At 42.9% G+C, this 15,738-nt stretch overlaps 1 protein-coding gene across 2 annotated transcripts; it reads left to right on the top strand.

The window, feature by feature from the left end:
* The first annotated feature begins 331 nt into the window (after positions 1–331).
* Positions 332–13,747, top strand: sap30bp (SAP30 binding protein). Of its 2 annotated transcripts, none has more exons than XM_072373363.1 (10): positions 332–447; positions 938–1,047; positions 3,620–3,664; positions 5,928–5,967; positions 9,618–9,706; positions 11,156–11,247; positions 11,454–11,566; positions 11,644–11,702; positions 12,087–12,177; positions 13,045–13,747. In XM_072373363.1, exons 1-10 carry the CDS (start codon positions 363–365, stop codon positions 13,221–13,223), a joined length of 903 nt encoding a protein of 300 aa, XP_072229464.1. In that variant the 5' UTR covers positions 332–362; the 3' UTR covers positions 13,224–13,747. The 2 variants fall into 2 exon arrangements, with proteins under 2 accessions (XP_072229464.1, XP_072229463.1); XM_072373362.1 differs by having other exon boundaries at positions 13,042–13,747.
* Positions 13,748–15,738: the final 1,991 nt, after the last annotated feature.

The following is a 15,738-nucleotide window of genomic DNA, read 5'->3' as shown; positions in this document are numbered from 1 at the left end:
ATCACACACAGACTTTACGGCGGGATACCTGTCCTTTAACTGTTTGTTATTTCAGCTAGTTTGTTTACAGAAGGAGCTGACCTCTATTATTGTTTCACAATTACTACATATCCTGGACATCGATTCTCATAAAAAGAGCATTGCTTAACATGACAACTTAAATGATTATTAATAATGTTCGTTTCCCTACGTGCAGGCTTTTCGCACCATTTAAACTTATTATTAATAATAAGAAGAATTGTAATATTGGTTTTAACGCCATCTTCGGGTGGAACGCGGTTGATTGCGCACACCGCTCACTGCGCAGCGCAGTCTTTCTGACGTTATTACCCTGCGTCGAAGCGTTTATACGACGTACCGTCATGGCGAGCGGCAAGAGGAGTGCTCTTCTTTCCTCTTTAGCAGTCTATGGAGATCCCGACTCTGACCCCGAACCCGATGAGACAGGTATGGTATAATTATTTTCCAAGAATTTCGAGGGACTTTCTTTGGCTTGTAATACGCATTGTGTTGCTTATGACAGACCTTCAGGTGGTAGCTAACATTAGCTTTTTAGCTAACCTAACGTAGTTCATAGTTACTGTTTGTGATGCTTGTTGAAAAATATGAATGTATGAAATCATAACGTTTAATTTTGTTTTCAGTGGGTGCCTTTTGTAGGCAGGTTTCCGTTTGTTAAGTTTATTAAAATGTGTTTGAACTAGTAATGCATTTTTAAACGGCGTTTTTTTTTTAAATAATGTGTGAAGTTACTAAATGTATTCATTGGCCGTAATTCTTACACGTCAATAAAATGTCAATTTGACCATTTCTTTCTGAAAGTGTGCAGTAAAACTGACGGAACGGACCAGACCTAGATTTGAACCCTTTAAGTGGTTCCTCTCTGAGTTATTTGACCGCTCCTGTTTCTGTGTGACGCTTTTTCACGTATCAACAGGGGAACACGGAGGGGGCCTCGTGTATGGCTATGGTGAGGATGACCTGAACCGAACTGAGGACATTGATGACAAAGAGTCTGGAGATGAAGACAGCCGGGAGAGCAACTCGGTCAGTCTTTGAGCTCGAAACTCCTTACAGCTTTTATTGCATCTGTCTCTTGGTTGAATTTCTGGGGGGCTGGAGCCTATCCCAGCAGTCATCGGGCAGAGGCGGGGTACACCCTGGACAGGTCACAGTCCATCACAGGGCCACATATAGAGACAAACGAGACAAACAACCACACACACGCTCACACTCACTCCTAAGGACAATTTTAGAGTCACCAATTAACCTAACATGCATGTTTTTGGACGGTGGGAGGAAGCCGGAGTACCTGGAGAGAACCCTCGCATACACGGGGAGAACATGCAAACTCCACACAGAAAGGCCCCAGCCAGGAGTTGTGGATATAATGTGATGCACTATATCCCTTTACACGCTGGCCCTAAAAATCGGCTTTTCCATCAAAGTGGGAAAGAGTTGAACTGGCATTCAGTCCTACATCAGATGACCCTGAAGTAGTTGATTTTTTGTCAGATCCTGCTCCGATGGAAAAATGATGTACAAGATTTGGCTGGTGTGCGGTGTTCGGGGCAGCCTGTGTGACCATTGCTCTTGTATGTTTTTAAAACGCGCATTTATTGACCAGAATGTCACACTTGGAGGCTGTGAAACGGACAAGAGCACCAGCCTGTTGACTTGACACGAATAAAAGGCACAGCAGATCAGTTTTACTTTTCCGTGTGAGGGCTAGCAGCTCACGCTCTCAGTGCCTCCACAGCCTGTCAGGTGGTCAAATGCCATCTTTTCTCATTGAAAAGAGCTACAGAATTTCCCCTGGGAGCTGTTATTGGATTGTGACAGTTGAATCTTCTTCGACGATTCACACACTGTTGCCTTTTCTTTTGTGTCTAACAAATGAAAACCGTTATTTATGCAGTCAAGCAACGAGATACGAGACTGAAACAGTTTCTAACTGCACAGTCAGTTTGTTCTCGTAGGTTTTTCTTGTTGCAGACTGTGACTGAAAAAGCCCACGCATGCAGTACACAGTCATTTTGGTGTGAAATTGAGTATTTGCTAAGCTTGGAGCTCAGGGGTTTTATAGGTTGTTTGTAGCAGTGTCTGCATTGTATTAAAGTTCAGATCATTTAGTTGTTTTTGAATTGTAACCTCAAAGACAGCATTTTCTTTTGATTGTGTTGTTGTGGGTTCTTTATTTGGGCACTGGGTACCATTAGCAAAGTCTTTGCTTTGGTAACGGTTTTAGATCCACTTATGCTTTTGAGGAGAGTTTCCCAAAAAGCCCCTCTCCTGTAAAGCTTTGCTTCTCCGCCCTCGGCCGAACACACAGCTGTATGAACTGTGCACGTAGACAAAGCTTTTGCTTTTGACTTCACATGTAAACGTAGCTAGATTTGTCTCACCGCTGTCGGGGTGATTTTAGTCAGATGACATTCGATTGTAAACATCCATAACTGGTGAACATGTAGTCTTAATGGGCTTTTACACTTGTTCTGATATCTGTCATATGATACTGCTGTCATACTAAACATCAATAGAAACTACTAAGATAGATAAGATAGTTTTTTGCCATTCAGTCTAAAAATACAGCAAAATGAATTTTACTCCATATTACCCAGCCTAAAAAATCAGTGTTTTCTGGCTAAGACAGCTCTAATAATAAGAATGTACTATAACATGTAGCACAGCTGCACTCCTGTTTATTTCAGTAATTAGTTTTTCTTTTAGTCAATATGTATTAATATGAATCTGCTATATGACTGAATGATAAAGCACTTCTTCCTCTAATGCAGAGTGCAGTTACATGCAGGAGATTGTCTGTTAATGTGTAGGTTTGTAGGTGTTTAAACACAGCGAGCTCAAAATAACACAGAAAGGCTTCATTACCTGTTTACTGCGAAGTTGGGCAAGTTTTCAGCGTCAAGCCGACAAGGTTAAACTGCGTCAAAGGGCCTTTTTCAAAGAAAGCATTTCGGTAGATATCAGAAAATCTTTCCTTGTAGACTCACAATGCTGTGTGTGAAGACAGGATGTGAACTGATTGGCAGCTCTTTCAGACGCACTGTTACAGCTGTCTCTGCACCACTAATAAAGCAATGACACACACAGATGTTTTTCTTCATGGCCACCCTCATAACATGCTGTGTATGGGAGGGCAATAAACATCAATGAAAGCACCCCAAAGGAACTGCAGAGTTGAATCTGTGGCTTTCAGACACTGTAAACAATAAATGGCACAGTTTCAAGCTGAACTTTTCTTTCTGGTTACTCTGTGTGAACAAAGCAAGAGCTGCAGGAACAGTTTTTATTTTTTTTAAGAAAACTGAGAGCTGATCCACAGAAACGATACAGCCTCAAATGCAGAAATTGAAGAGCTTTGTCATCTTCTTCTGATCTACAAGTCACCTTTACACACAAGAAAATCTCAGCAAATTGACTTTAACATGTTTTCTTTTGTGCCCAACGCTTCCCGATTCTCTCCTAAAGAATCCCTCTGAGAGGTTGTGATGAGTGGAGTCCAACGCTTCCCCAGTCCTTTGTGTGTGGGGGTCGTCTTGCTGTTCTCGCCTTCTTTGACCCTGACAGTATTAACCTTCTGCAATTTTTGTTTTTATAGGAAATGGACGAATCAGACGAGGGGAGGGACGCAGATGATTTTGAGGTATTTAGACAGCCACCTGCTGAGGGATAGATTGGGTTCAGAGGGCGTCTGTGTTCACTAGATGGTGCTGTGGGTTTAAGTATGTCTGGTGAATTATTGAGTGGTAGCTAAGACCTGCTGAGTGACTTGCATTTGAAGCATGCTTTGAGTTGCTTGTTTTCTGCATTCTCATACGTCTTAAAAAAAAAGTACTACAGTGTTGTTTGTCAGAGCACGTCGCTTCCAGCTGCCTCCCTTACTAACACCCCCCTCCTGTGTGTGTGTGTGTGGTGTGTGTGTGTGTGTGTGTTACAAAGCTGTATTACAGAGCTGGACAGCGCACTGGCTTCCTGCTGTGCTGTTTGGTACAGGTCCCCCAGGTGAAAGTGACTCCCAATTCTTTCAGATAGTGACAATAAGTCAGTCTGAGGCTTTGTTTTACAGCCCGGCTTTGACTGACAGCAATCTGATAAGATGATGTTTTGTGTGCCGTGTCATGAACGGGGATGAAAGCAAAGGCAATTTAAACAACAGGATAATTGAAAGTGATTTATGATGCGGTTTCCTAATATTACACGTGTCGATATGTTGAGCATGAGCCCCATGAAAGACACAGGAACTATTACCTTTGCCTCACAGCATTCCACTCAGTCAGTTTCTGCCGTTTGTTTCTGAATATTTGACTGATGTGTAAGAAAACTAATGAATTGTTTAGATTTGTGTACGTATTCATCAGCTGACAGAAGGAAAGTGAATGTCTTCTTCTGTTTCACAACACAGTGCCTGGGCCTCATTTATTATTTATCATTCGATTGGCTCGGAGTGCATTCCGTTTAAACATTTATGGGACACTTAACAGACTGGAGTCATCTCTAGTCCCAGCCACCAGGCCTTTGAGGAATGTTGGCCTTTTTAAATATATATATATATATTAGTTTTGTTAATGTGTGTATCCATTAGAATACATAAACTTTGGAGTGTCTGGAGAACAAGCAGGCGACTGGGACTGCAGTGGATGTTGTCACATGTGCCTCACAGCTGGAGGTTCTGTGCTGCAGATCGATTCTCCCAACGGGAAATATCCCCGAGTGATAGAGCGCAAAGGAAACAGGTCATAAAGCAAATTGAAAAATGAATAGACCTATAAGTACCACATGCATTTGAACCGATCTGGGTTATTTTGGAGCAACAGGTCAGCTCTTATCAGGATGTGTGCCCACTTGCTGTGAATCTGCAGAAAATCTACAGGATCAGTTATTTCTCAGATTTATATTTAGGGAGCTAAAATGGGATCTCCACTGTCAAGTGTTAGGAAGAGGATGAGTAACTTTTGGTATCTGCACGATTAGAGGCATCACAAGTCCATGTGGTGCTCGGATTTCTACAGATGGCTCCATGACGTTCACAGACAGTTGAAATTAGAAGTGGTTTATTTTAATTGGAGGCACTGGTTATATTTATTCTGTGGTGTCTTGTCATGGGGGATTTTTATGTTCTCTCAGCTGGAAAGTTGTTTCTGCTGCTGTTGTTTTTTTAAACGTACTCTGACTCCTCACCTTAGAGTGAAGGGCAGATAAAAGCGAAAGAAACGTCAGGTGGGGATAAGTGAAGCGTTGAGTGCCATCTATTTATTGATCGGACATACATTTTCTGTTTGGATTTTTGCCAGCAAGCTCTGCGGCGCTTTTCTCTCTGTCGGCCCTCCTCCTCATGATTTGGCAAAGTTCAGGACCATTCCTTGATGTGCTCGTGTTGGTTGCTAGGTGACGAAATGACTCCTGTGAATAACAAGACTGTTCCTTTGTGCTGAACCTGTGTAACTTTCAGATTGTTGGCACAACAGGCGGCATATTTTAGGGACTATACAAGACAGTCCAATGCACCCCCCCCCCCCCCCCTTTCACCCCCTCCCCCTGTCCTGCTGTGCCAAGGCATTCTCTGGAAACGGCCTCGATTTACTATTCTGCTATCTTTGACTTCTTAGAAACTATTATCCTGTTGCTGCAGCGTCTGTGATTTGTAGGTTTCAGGTCCACATGGAATGACCTTCTGTATCCAGTTCCAGATATTTTACTTTTATTTGACTTCATTTAACTTTTATTGACATTTCATCTCACCAGCCTAACAACAACCCACTGTAATTAACTATATCCTATACCCCTTATATTTCCCAGCACTGAGCATTAATGATTGCATACTTTCTCTTATTTAAAGATGGCCTAAATGTTCCATGTGTCTCTGTTTCTTCCCTCCTCCCCTTTCCACTCTCTTCTTTTTATTACAGATCCCAGAAGCTGAAAAAAAGGACCCCAATGAGCTTGTTGGTGAGTGGAAACATAAACTGACCAGCTCTTAAAGGATAAGCGTGATTTCTGCTTTATATGCATAGCTTTTCATTGTACTTTCACATTTGCAGATAAGATTTTATTCTGCAGTAATAGTTTTAATTGTTTTTATTTTATTTTTTTTCCTACAAACATTGAACATATAAAAAAGCTTTTAATTTTATGGCTTTTAAACTCTATGCTAAAAAAATATACTCTCAAGAAATATTAACCTTAAGTCACTATGACGGTGGTGTAAAAATAGAGGCATTCTAAGTTATTTCTAAAGAAGAGTGCCTTGGAGTTTTTTTTATTTTATATATTCTAGTCTCAACTATCCAAAAAGCACCTCAGATGGATATTGTTGAAGTCCTCCTTCACAAACAATTGTTTAAATATCACAATTTAAATTGTGAGTGAGTGAGCTGTTAGCTAGCAGCTGTTAGCTAGCTGCTGTTAGCTAGCAGCTGTTAGCTAGCAGCTGTTAGCTAGCAGCTGTTAGCTAGCAGCTGTTAGCTAGCAGCTGGCTTCTTTCTTTCTTTTTTTTTTACTAAGCCTCATTGAACATACAGTCGCATTGGAAATAATTGTACGACTGAATTACACTGATGTTAGAATTGATCATTGCTTAGACGAGAAATGGAAGGCAGATGGCAGATTCTGGTTGATAGAGATGTGGGAGGGGCCAGATTAGCATAGTCATAGATAAGGACCAAATAAGGAAGCAGAGGTAGAGTCATATCCTGAGTACTTTTAAAAGCAGAAGATGTTTGTTTTTGTTTTTGTTTTTAAATCCTGGCAACTTTTTTACATTTACAACTTTGATTGAGGAAAGTTGTAATTGGACAGTGTAAAAATGTAAGGACTTCAGGACTTTATCATGTTTGCTAGGTGTTGGCACAGTAAAGGTATGAATCATTTACCAGACTTGGCTTGTATTGGTGATGCTTTGTTGTCTGACAGATTGGTTATAAAGGTGTACTTGGCAGTGGTCAGTGAGTAAACTCTTACCTGTACAGGTGTGCATGCAAGTGTCAGATCAGACGGATATGAGTTATGCAGGGAGTGGCGTTTAGTACAGTGTTCTGTTTGCCCTAACCCCCCCCCCCCCCCCCCAAAATCTGTTACTTAGGTGCAAAAGAAGGATTATCCCTGGCAGAGAAAAACAATATATAAACAATTTTAAAGGAATGTCTCTTTGCCCAAGTATAGGAGCTGCTGTTGTGACTTCCATCTTGAGAATGAATTTGATGAATTTCGCCTGCAGACTTTTGTTATCACCGTTTCTTCTCTTCATGTTTGTTGCCCTGAAAAGCAGAGAAAAGTGAAATGCAGCAGATCAATTTTTTGGGTTTCAAAATAAGCCCCGTCAGTGTGCCTTGGTGTCGGAGCGTGAGTCACAGCCTGGGTTTGGACTCTTGACATTCCTGCAGTGGAGCTCAGCTCCTCCGTGCTGCCTCTCAGTAAATGTCACAGTGTGTCTGGCAGGAAGCCTCCCATCAGCAAGCTGAAGACTGCTCTTTGTCTGTTGACTGAAGGGATTCACATTGTCCGTCTGTCCAAAAAGACCCTCAGGGCACAGATTGAGACTTTCTGTCTGCTTTTTTGGGAAGGCAGATGGTAATTTAGAAAAGAATATCATCTTTCTCCGTTACTGTTATAGTCTTCCTGACTGTGCCGATGAATATTCCTCCTACGCTGAGCTGCATTTTAAACAGGGATATTTGTTACATATACTGTGATTTAATAATACTTCCACTGTGTGTGTACAGAGTGTATTGTGATGTTTAAATTCGGGCTTGTTCAACAAGGATACAACGTTATCAGGGAAATCTCAGGTTGTCTCCTGTGGATTAGCAAGCATCTACAATGCAGAAGCCCAAACTGTGTCTGCGTCGGATCGAGCATGTCTGTGTCTGTTCGAGCTTAATGAAGTACCGAGCTACCAACTAATGCCTCTGAGTCATCAGACTTGTTGGATCTAGTTTTTCATTGTTGGAGGCTACAGTATCTACCTGTTTTATGATGCAGGCTGCACAGACTTGTTACACGGGAGCATTGATGTTAATTTATCTTTGCATTGATTAACCAAAGATCTAAAGATCAAAGAACTTTGCTCTAACACCAAAACAGAGTGTGTTCAAAACCAGCGGAGAAAGGGAGGTAGCGCTCCTCCTCTGAACTTTCCACACATCGTGTTGCATGTCGGTTTGTGTCTGAATACAACACATGAACGTATCAATAGTCTGTGGAGGACGATGTTTACAGAACTGTGCAGAAGTGTTGAGCTCCCAAGCTGCCAGACTTGTCTGTAATCTTTTGAGCAATGGTGAGGTTTCCTGATGGTCTTTGAACGTTTTAAATTGTATTGTTATCCTGTTGCAAAGACGCACATTTAATTCCAGTTTCTTTGTCGTATCTGCTAAAAAATACCGAAGATAACTCAGTCATACGGACAGGAAATAGTATTTTTGCACCAACAGGTTGATTGCCATGTCCTCCAAGAAGCCTGGAGAACTTTCCCTGAAGACTACTTAAAGATATGAGACGAAAGTTTGTCTCAGAGGGTTCAGGATGTGTTGAAGAATAAAGGTGCTCAGATCAAATGTTGACTGTTTTCAGCTGACGGGCTCTAAAGAAACGAGTGGAGGCTGAATACGTTATACTGACACAGCGCTGTGTGTGTCGGCAGACGGCATGAAAAGCCTGTCCTGAGCCTGATCAGCAGCAACATGTTTGAACTATCATGTGTTTTTGTTCAGTTATGTTAAAGAAATAAGCAGTAAACAGACTGATGAACTTGGTAGTGTATGAATGTGATCTCAGATGTGTCCAGACAGCACTTTAAAGTTACGTATTGGGCGTCTTTGTTTTTTTTTTAGTTTTGCTAATATTGCAAATTGTTGTTACAAGTGAAAGTGGTTGAGGTAATTGAAGGGCTTATGTGCTGGTGGAATTTTCCCCTGATGTTTTGTAAGTCGAAGTGTTCGACACGACCAAGTCAGCACTTCAGAAAAGGATCTTCTCGTGTTGGGTCAAGTTTTAACCCGTCTGCGTTCTCAGCAGAATGTCGGCGGGCGTGAGACCCTGCATTTGGAAATTTTCCCGCGTGTTGACGTCTCGCTGCGCTTAGTTCACGACATGACTGACAACCCTGCGTGAAGGCAAAGACGATCTGTCTTATTGAGATTTAGGAGTGACACTGAAGAATGCCTGGCCTGCAGTCAGTGAAAGCTGAGGGAGACGAGTCGAGCAAGGGGAGCAAAACAAGGGACAGGTCCAAAAGGAGGGAAGGGAGCCTCCCTTCCTCATGCAAGCCCCAACAGCAGCCACACCCGAGCTGGGACGTGCACTCCTCACAACCACATTACCCCATAAAACCTGCTGCCATACAATTTATACTCAGACGGGGATGCACAGGAATTTCCCAGTTTAACACGCATTAAGTGAATATCCAACCCCCCCCCCTCCCATCTGTTCTCCATCTGTTCTGTTATCTGTTAGATTTGTTCCTCCTGTTGCTTTTAGCTTTGTATCGCACTGTTTTTCTTTTTAGTTGATGCTTCTGCATGTGAAAACACGCAGAGAAGAGGAAAAGCTGCTGAGGTGGAATCGTATGAGGGCTCATGTTTATGCTTCTGTCTTGCCAGCTCTGTTCTCAGAAAAGGTGAGGAACATGTCACCTGATGAGATCAGGATCCCTCCCGAGCCTCACGGGCGCTGCTCAAGCCAACTACAGGTACCCACCTGCCATCTCCAGCACTCATACAGCCACATACATTGCACACAAAGCCCACCGTTTGCTCCGTAGTTCTGGGGCTCTGGGAGGAGGTTTGACATCACAACCAGCAACAGGAGCTGTTTCATGAAGGCTTGCAGATGTGGTGCATAAACACTTCCAGATGCTAAAGTCATCCTATTAAAAGATGAAGTCTTGTTATTGGCTTCTAAAGGGACATGTATACGTTTTTTGATTTAGGAAGCCATGATGAAGACTTTTAAGTGTATCGGGAGCTGAAAACTACCTCATCCTTTAAGATGTCTGTGGATGTCGGTGCACTGAAAATAAGCTGTTGTCGAAGCTAAATGAATAACTTTGCAGTTTCAGTCGCTCCCTGCGGGGTTAGAAACGCATTTTGGTAGCAATATAAATTCTGAGGCTTCCCCCTGTAATTACAGCCTCACACAGTGTCATCCCCGGTCAGCTGAGTATCAGCACCACTGCTCCGGTTTGGCCTTTCTGCTGCACTTTTGGTGCTCTTTACATCACTGAGGTTTTGTTGTGAGGCGCTAAGACAGGTCAGGACACACAGCTGACTGGGTAAATGTAGAGCTCAGCAGCTTCCCCTGAGGGCTGACACTCCCTTATCAGTCAGAGGAACAACTGATGATTCACCTTCTACAGAACAACCTTGATTAGCCTGTCCTCGGGTCACAGCAGCAGGAGTTCATCAGAACGGGATTTAATTGGATTTAGCAACATATCAGGTTTTCACAATCCAGTGGAATTTCAACCCCGTCAGAGCACCGTTGCTAGAATGCATCCATGTTATGAACCGTATCTAAGTGCTTTTCACAATCATGTCCTTACTGTGGGATTAGAGCAACTATCACTGAGCGTTTACAGTTTACCACTGGGCCCACTTTTACACTACCCATTGTGTGGCAGTAAGCTTTCCTGCTTGGTTAAATACTCTTTCCAAGATTGAATTACCAGTTGCATCACAGTCTTTTTGCTTTTAAAACGCATCAGAGTTATTTTTGATGGTTTGGACCATGTTGTCATGCCAATAAATGAACTGGTGTTAATATTTAGGAATTTGCTCTTTTGTATGTAGTTGGTAAGGCGACGTCAGGGAGGAAATGATAAGAACTTAAAGGATTTCTCCTTTTTAAGCGGCATTCCTTTCTCCCATCTTGTTCCACGCATCACTCCGTGTGCCAGCTCCCTGTGGCCAGCTTAAACCTGGTTGTCAAATGTTTCTCAGAGGTATCAGAAATGTCTCCCACAATAGCCCCGTTCACACTGACCCTTACCCGGTCGGAGCTGATCAAATACATAAGTTTCATCCATTTGATAACATTTACTTTGCATCCCGATGAGTGTAGAAAAGCAGTGGAAGCCAAGTCCAAGCAGAGGTGTCCATTTCTTTTCATCTAAACTGATTTGCTTGTTTTTTTCTGACAGGAGAAGATCCACAAACTGTATGAGAGGAAGCTCCATGGAGATTTTGACACAAACAGCCACATCCAGAAAAAGAAGGAATTTAGAAACCCAAGGTATGCACGCAAAGCAGTGAACACACACACACACACACACACACACACACACACACACACACACACACACACACACACACACGCGCACGCAGGCTGCACATGACACCTGGTACTTATTTCTTTTTTTCATAAAACCAACCAAAACCAGCTACATAAAGATTTTCTGCACGCGTGTCTTATCAGACCGTTTATTGCTTTTCTTTCAGTATTTACGAGAAGCTCATTCAGTTCTGTGGTATAGACGAGCTGGGAACCAACTACCCAAAAGATATGTTTGATCCTCATGGCTGGTCAGAAGACTCCTACTATGAGGCTCTCGGTAAGCCTGTTTATTTTGTCCTCCCACGTCTGTTGTGATGACAGCTCAGCTCTCATAATTGTGTGTTATCCTTCCAGCCAAAGCCCAGAAAGTGGAGATGGACAAACTGGAGAAAGCCAAGAAGGAGCGAACCAAGGTGAGGATAATGACAAAAGGAGTGGATTAGCATGTGCTGCTCTGCGTCAAGGGGCAAGTCTCCACCAGCCGCTCTTCAGTTCTGCTCGATGCTCCTCACCAGAAGCACGGGAGTCAGCTCTGCCAAGTTCAGCTTTCATAACCGCAGCACAGACACATCCCAGCACAGCCAGACAGCTCAGTCATGCCCACTCTGGGCTTTCATGTAAAAACAAACCCCATCAGTAGAAGCGAAATAGTCTTAAAGAGGCAGATGTTCTGTAAAAGCTGACTTTGGAGAGGCGGGTGAATTGGGATGTTTCATGCTGCCATCATAAGCAGCAGCTTTAAACTTCACAACAATGAACTTAAACGGATGTTTTCGACATGTTTTTGTGTTCCTCAGATCGAGTTTGTCACAGGAACTAAGAAGGGCTCCAACCCCTCCAGCACAGCAGCCTCCACCACCAGCAACACCACCTCCACCACAGCCGCAGGTGAACCGTGGCGCCCCAGCGGCTGACACGCCGTTAACATGTTTGTCCTCCACTCTGGTTGTGGCTGCCAGTTCAGAGAGCGTAACACACGAGCGCCCCTTCCAATACAGAACAAGTCTGTCATGTAAACGTGGCGGTTGGAGCGCAGCAAGCTCAAAATACTTGAAGCGGTTGAACAAAGCCAGCTTGGTATTAAAATTCAGAATAATTTATATCCACGTTAGCGAGCCGTCTTCTTTCCTTTGCTGCTGCATTCCTGAATATTTTGTTACCGCCACCTGAATGTCAGTGGTGTTGCTCGAGAACCTTTAAGTAGTAGTGTGTGCCAGGCACTACCCGGCGTGAGCTGAAAGCTTGTGGTAAACAATGTTTATCACCATGCTTGTGTAATGACAGTCCAGGCTGTCCAGCCTGCACAAATGGGCTGCTTGGACGTGTTTTAGGCTGTTCTGATGATGGGAGCGTTCATCCTTCTGTTTATCGGAGATTAAATGGCTTGTTGATACATTTTAAAAGAACATAGTGAGGCAGAAGTCCACATGAATCTGTTGCCGCTTGGGTAATATATTAAATCCACCTGCAAAATCCAATTTTTTATGTTTATGCAGGGTGAGGGATGGGGAGGGTTGGCTCCATATATATGGCTCACAGACAAAAAGCTGCATATTAATACTAGAAATCAGAAATGCCACAAAGAGCCTTTTACATTGTTACTTCCACGTGTAGCAGCTTGCTGTTCAATGCCTTTATTTGTTGTTATAGTTTATATATTTTTCTAACCAGAGAAGGCAGCACTACTGTACTTGGTTCTGTGATATTCGTGAGCTCACCTCATCATCTCCTTCTCTCCGTTTACTTTACCAGCAGATGCCCAGAAGAGGAAAAGCAAGTGGGACTCTGCCATCCCCGTAACACTGGCCCAGCCCACTCTCATCACCACCACGGCAACCCTTCCAGCCGTCGTCTCCGTGACGACCACAGCTAGCGGCACCAAGACCACGGTCATCTCCGCTGTGGGCACCATCCTAAAGAAAGCAAAGCAGTGAATAAGAAGAGCGCGCAGAGGGAGTCGCACGTTGGTCCATACAGAGATGCAGAGAGTGGACACACGAGCTGTGGGCGCGCTGTGAAGCAGCCTCTGCCTACACACAGACTGATTAAAAGACTAAACGGCCCTCTGTCTCCGGGAACGTATCCGCAGCGCTGCATCGTGAAGCCAATTTGACCGTTTGGTGAAAAGAATTTTTTTAAGCATCTTTAAAGCTGACTCGTGCAGATCTGTTTCATGGTTGTTGTTTTTTTTAACACGATGACAACACCTGTTAATCTAAAACAAAGATGGAAATGGGTCCCAAACCGGCTGGTAGAATTGTCTGAAAAGCTGTTTATTTTTATATTCCAGTATCGTCATGCTTTTTCCAGCTGTTATGTGTAATCGCTCTACATGTGAAAATGTTTTACACCATTCTTCTTCTACTTCTTCTTTTGTGACATAGTGAACAACTCTGAGGAAAGATTTTTTTTTATTAACACTTGTACATGTGTATTGATGATGAGATGAATAAATTGATCAGGCATTGCCTTTTCAGCTTGATTAGTCTTTTTTTTTTGTGAGCAGCACTTCATGGAATCAGCACCCAGTTCAACCCACATGTAGACTGGCATCTGCTTCATTTACACAGGAGATGAAAGGCATAAAGGCCTAAATCTGGATTGAACAATCTTTTGCTTTTGAGCTCGCATCCACAAACGCACTCGCACCGTCTTCACTCTCAGGGTAAGCGTGTGCACCGAGTGGAGTTTATGTCACTTCAAGCTCTACGTCTGACTTTTGGCAAAGGGTATCAAGCGGTTGTTTGGTGTCTAGCGCAAAATGTGGGGTTAAAGTTGCAACTAGTGACGGAGAGAGAGAAAACATGAACATTTTATTTAAAAGAACATTAATTTAGTCTTCATAAAAAAGACTCACATATTTTAATGTATTCCATATCTTAATTCTGAGAAGTCATTGCAAAGAAAGGCAAAGATTACCCCAGGTGTCTCAAATCCTCAGTGAGATCTCAACCAGCCTGAGTCATTTCTGACCGTCAGGCTGAATCAGATCCACTTTTGGCAGTGAGCTGCGACGGCAGTTGTGCATCAGTTTCCGTGTGTGAGCAAATGTTCGTGTTCTGCTTGCATCTCAACATGTTTTTGCAGAGCCTGGAATGCAAGACTTGACAAAAACAAAATATGTGCCTCCATTAGACACCAGTCTGGCATGTTCTTCTCCGCTGGGGTTCACACTCTGTTCCACAGACCCTTACAGAATGGATGCCCTCCTTACTTGATTGGCTGAGGAAGGAGAAAAGGCTGTTGGATGAGACAGTCACCATACTTTAACCTTTACTGAAGATTGATGACAATCCACAGGAAGTGAAGTAAAGGGGGAGGAAACCAAAGAAAGAACCTATATGGCTTAGTTTTCACATCTGTGTTTTCGCATCTATGTGAATATTGATACAGAAATACTGCAATGCTCCAGAAAGGCGCGAAAAACTGACTTTTACACAGTTCACTTTATTTCAATGTAATATCACAAGGACAGATTTGATGCAACTTCATAACAAAAACATAAAAAACTATTCTATTAAGGATGAATTACCCTTCTACACACTTTATAGTTCCATAGTCACAACCTATTTTTAAAAAGATAAATAAATGAAAAAAAAGACTGTATACTCAGTCGGACTCACGATTCTTGCCTGTGGGAATGTCGGTGCGATGATTCATCGTTATGAGATCCTCATTACCGCAGGTGCGTGGAGGCGCGCGCGCACACGAGCCACACCCAACACAAGTTGCACCGAGCAGGTCATAACTTTCCTTGATAAACCTTCTGAGTCACAATTTGTCTGAAATGTGCCTGCGCAAGACTTTATGTGCACAATATTCACCGCTTCAGGGGCCTTTCTTAACTGGGCTACGGTGTCCGTGTTGGTTAACATAACGACAAACTATACGTTTGTTCTTACTACGCTTTTGTTATCGTACCGTGAATAGTCATAGTTTATCAATTCTTATAGCATATTCTGGAGATTGAAAGAAAAAATCCATCAAGCATGTCCATTTTTTCATTGAAATACAAAGACACGTATCCCTAACTTCTATTTCAATTGTAGTTGTCGAACATTCTCTTTTTTTGTTGTTTGTTTGTTTTTTATGATAAAAGCGAGATGTTGTCCTACACATTAGAGCGCCCATTTATCTGTCTGATATCTCTCATTCATAAAGTGAGCTGTCTGAAGCGCCTCTGCTGGGTCGGGGCAGATTTAGTGGTCGGGGGAGAGAAGTGGAAACGCCATCATTAGGAGTGAATGAACTCAGTGATCCAAAAAGTGCTGTTTTGTCATGTAAATAGGCAAGGAGTTGGGCACAGGCTGAACTCTGACTGGGATTTGCTGCGGGGAGCTGTAAGGGTGCGCATTCTTGCTGGGCTTCTTCTCTTAAACCAAACAAAACGGGAAAAAAAAAGTAAGAAAAATTCAAAATTGCTGTTGCACTTTTTTCCTTTTCCGTTTG

The sequence above is a fragment of the Leuresthes tenuis genome, unplaced genomic scaffold, assembly GCF_036924035.1.
Source record: "Leuresthes tenuis unplaced genomic scaffold, fLeuTen1.0.hap1 SCAF_20, whole genome shotgun sequence".
Taxonomy (NCBI): Eukaryota; Metazoa; Chordata; class Actinopteri; order Atheriniformes; family Atherinopsidae; genus Leuresthes; species Leuresthes tenuis.
Note: the sequence above shows the minus strand (reverse complement) of the source record. Positions and strands in the feature narration are given on the sequence as shown.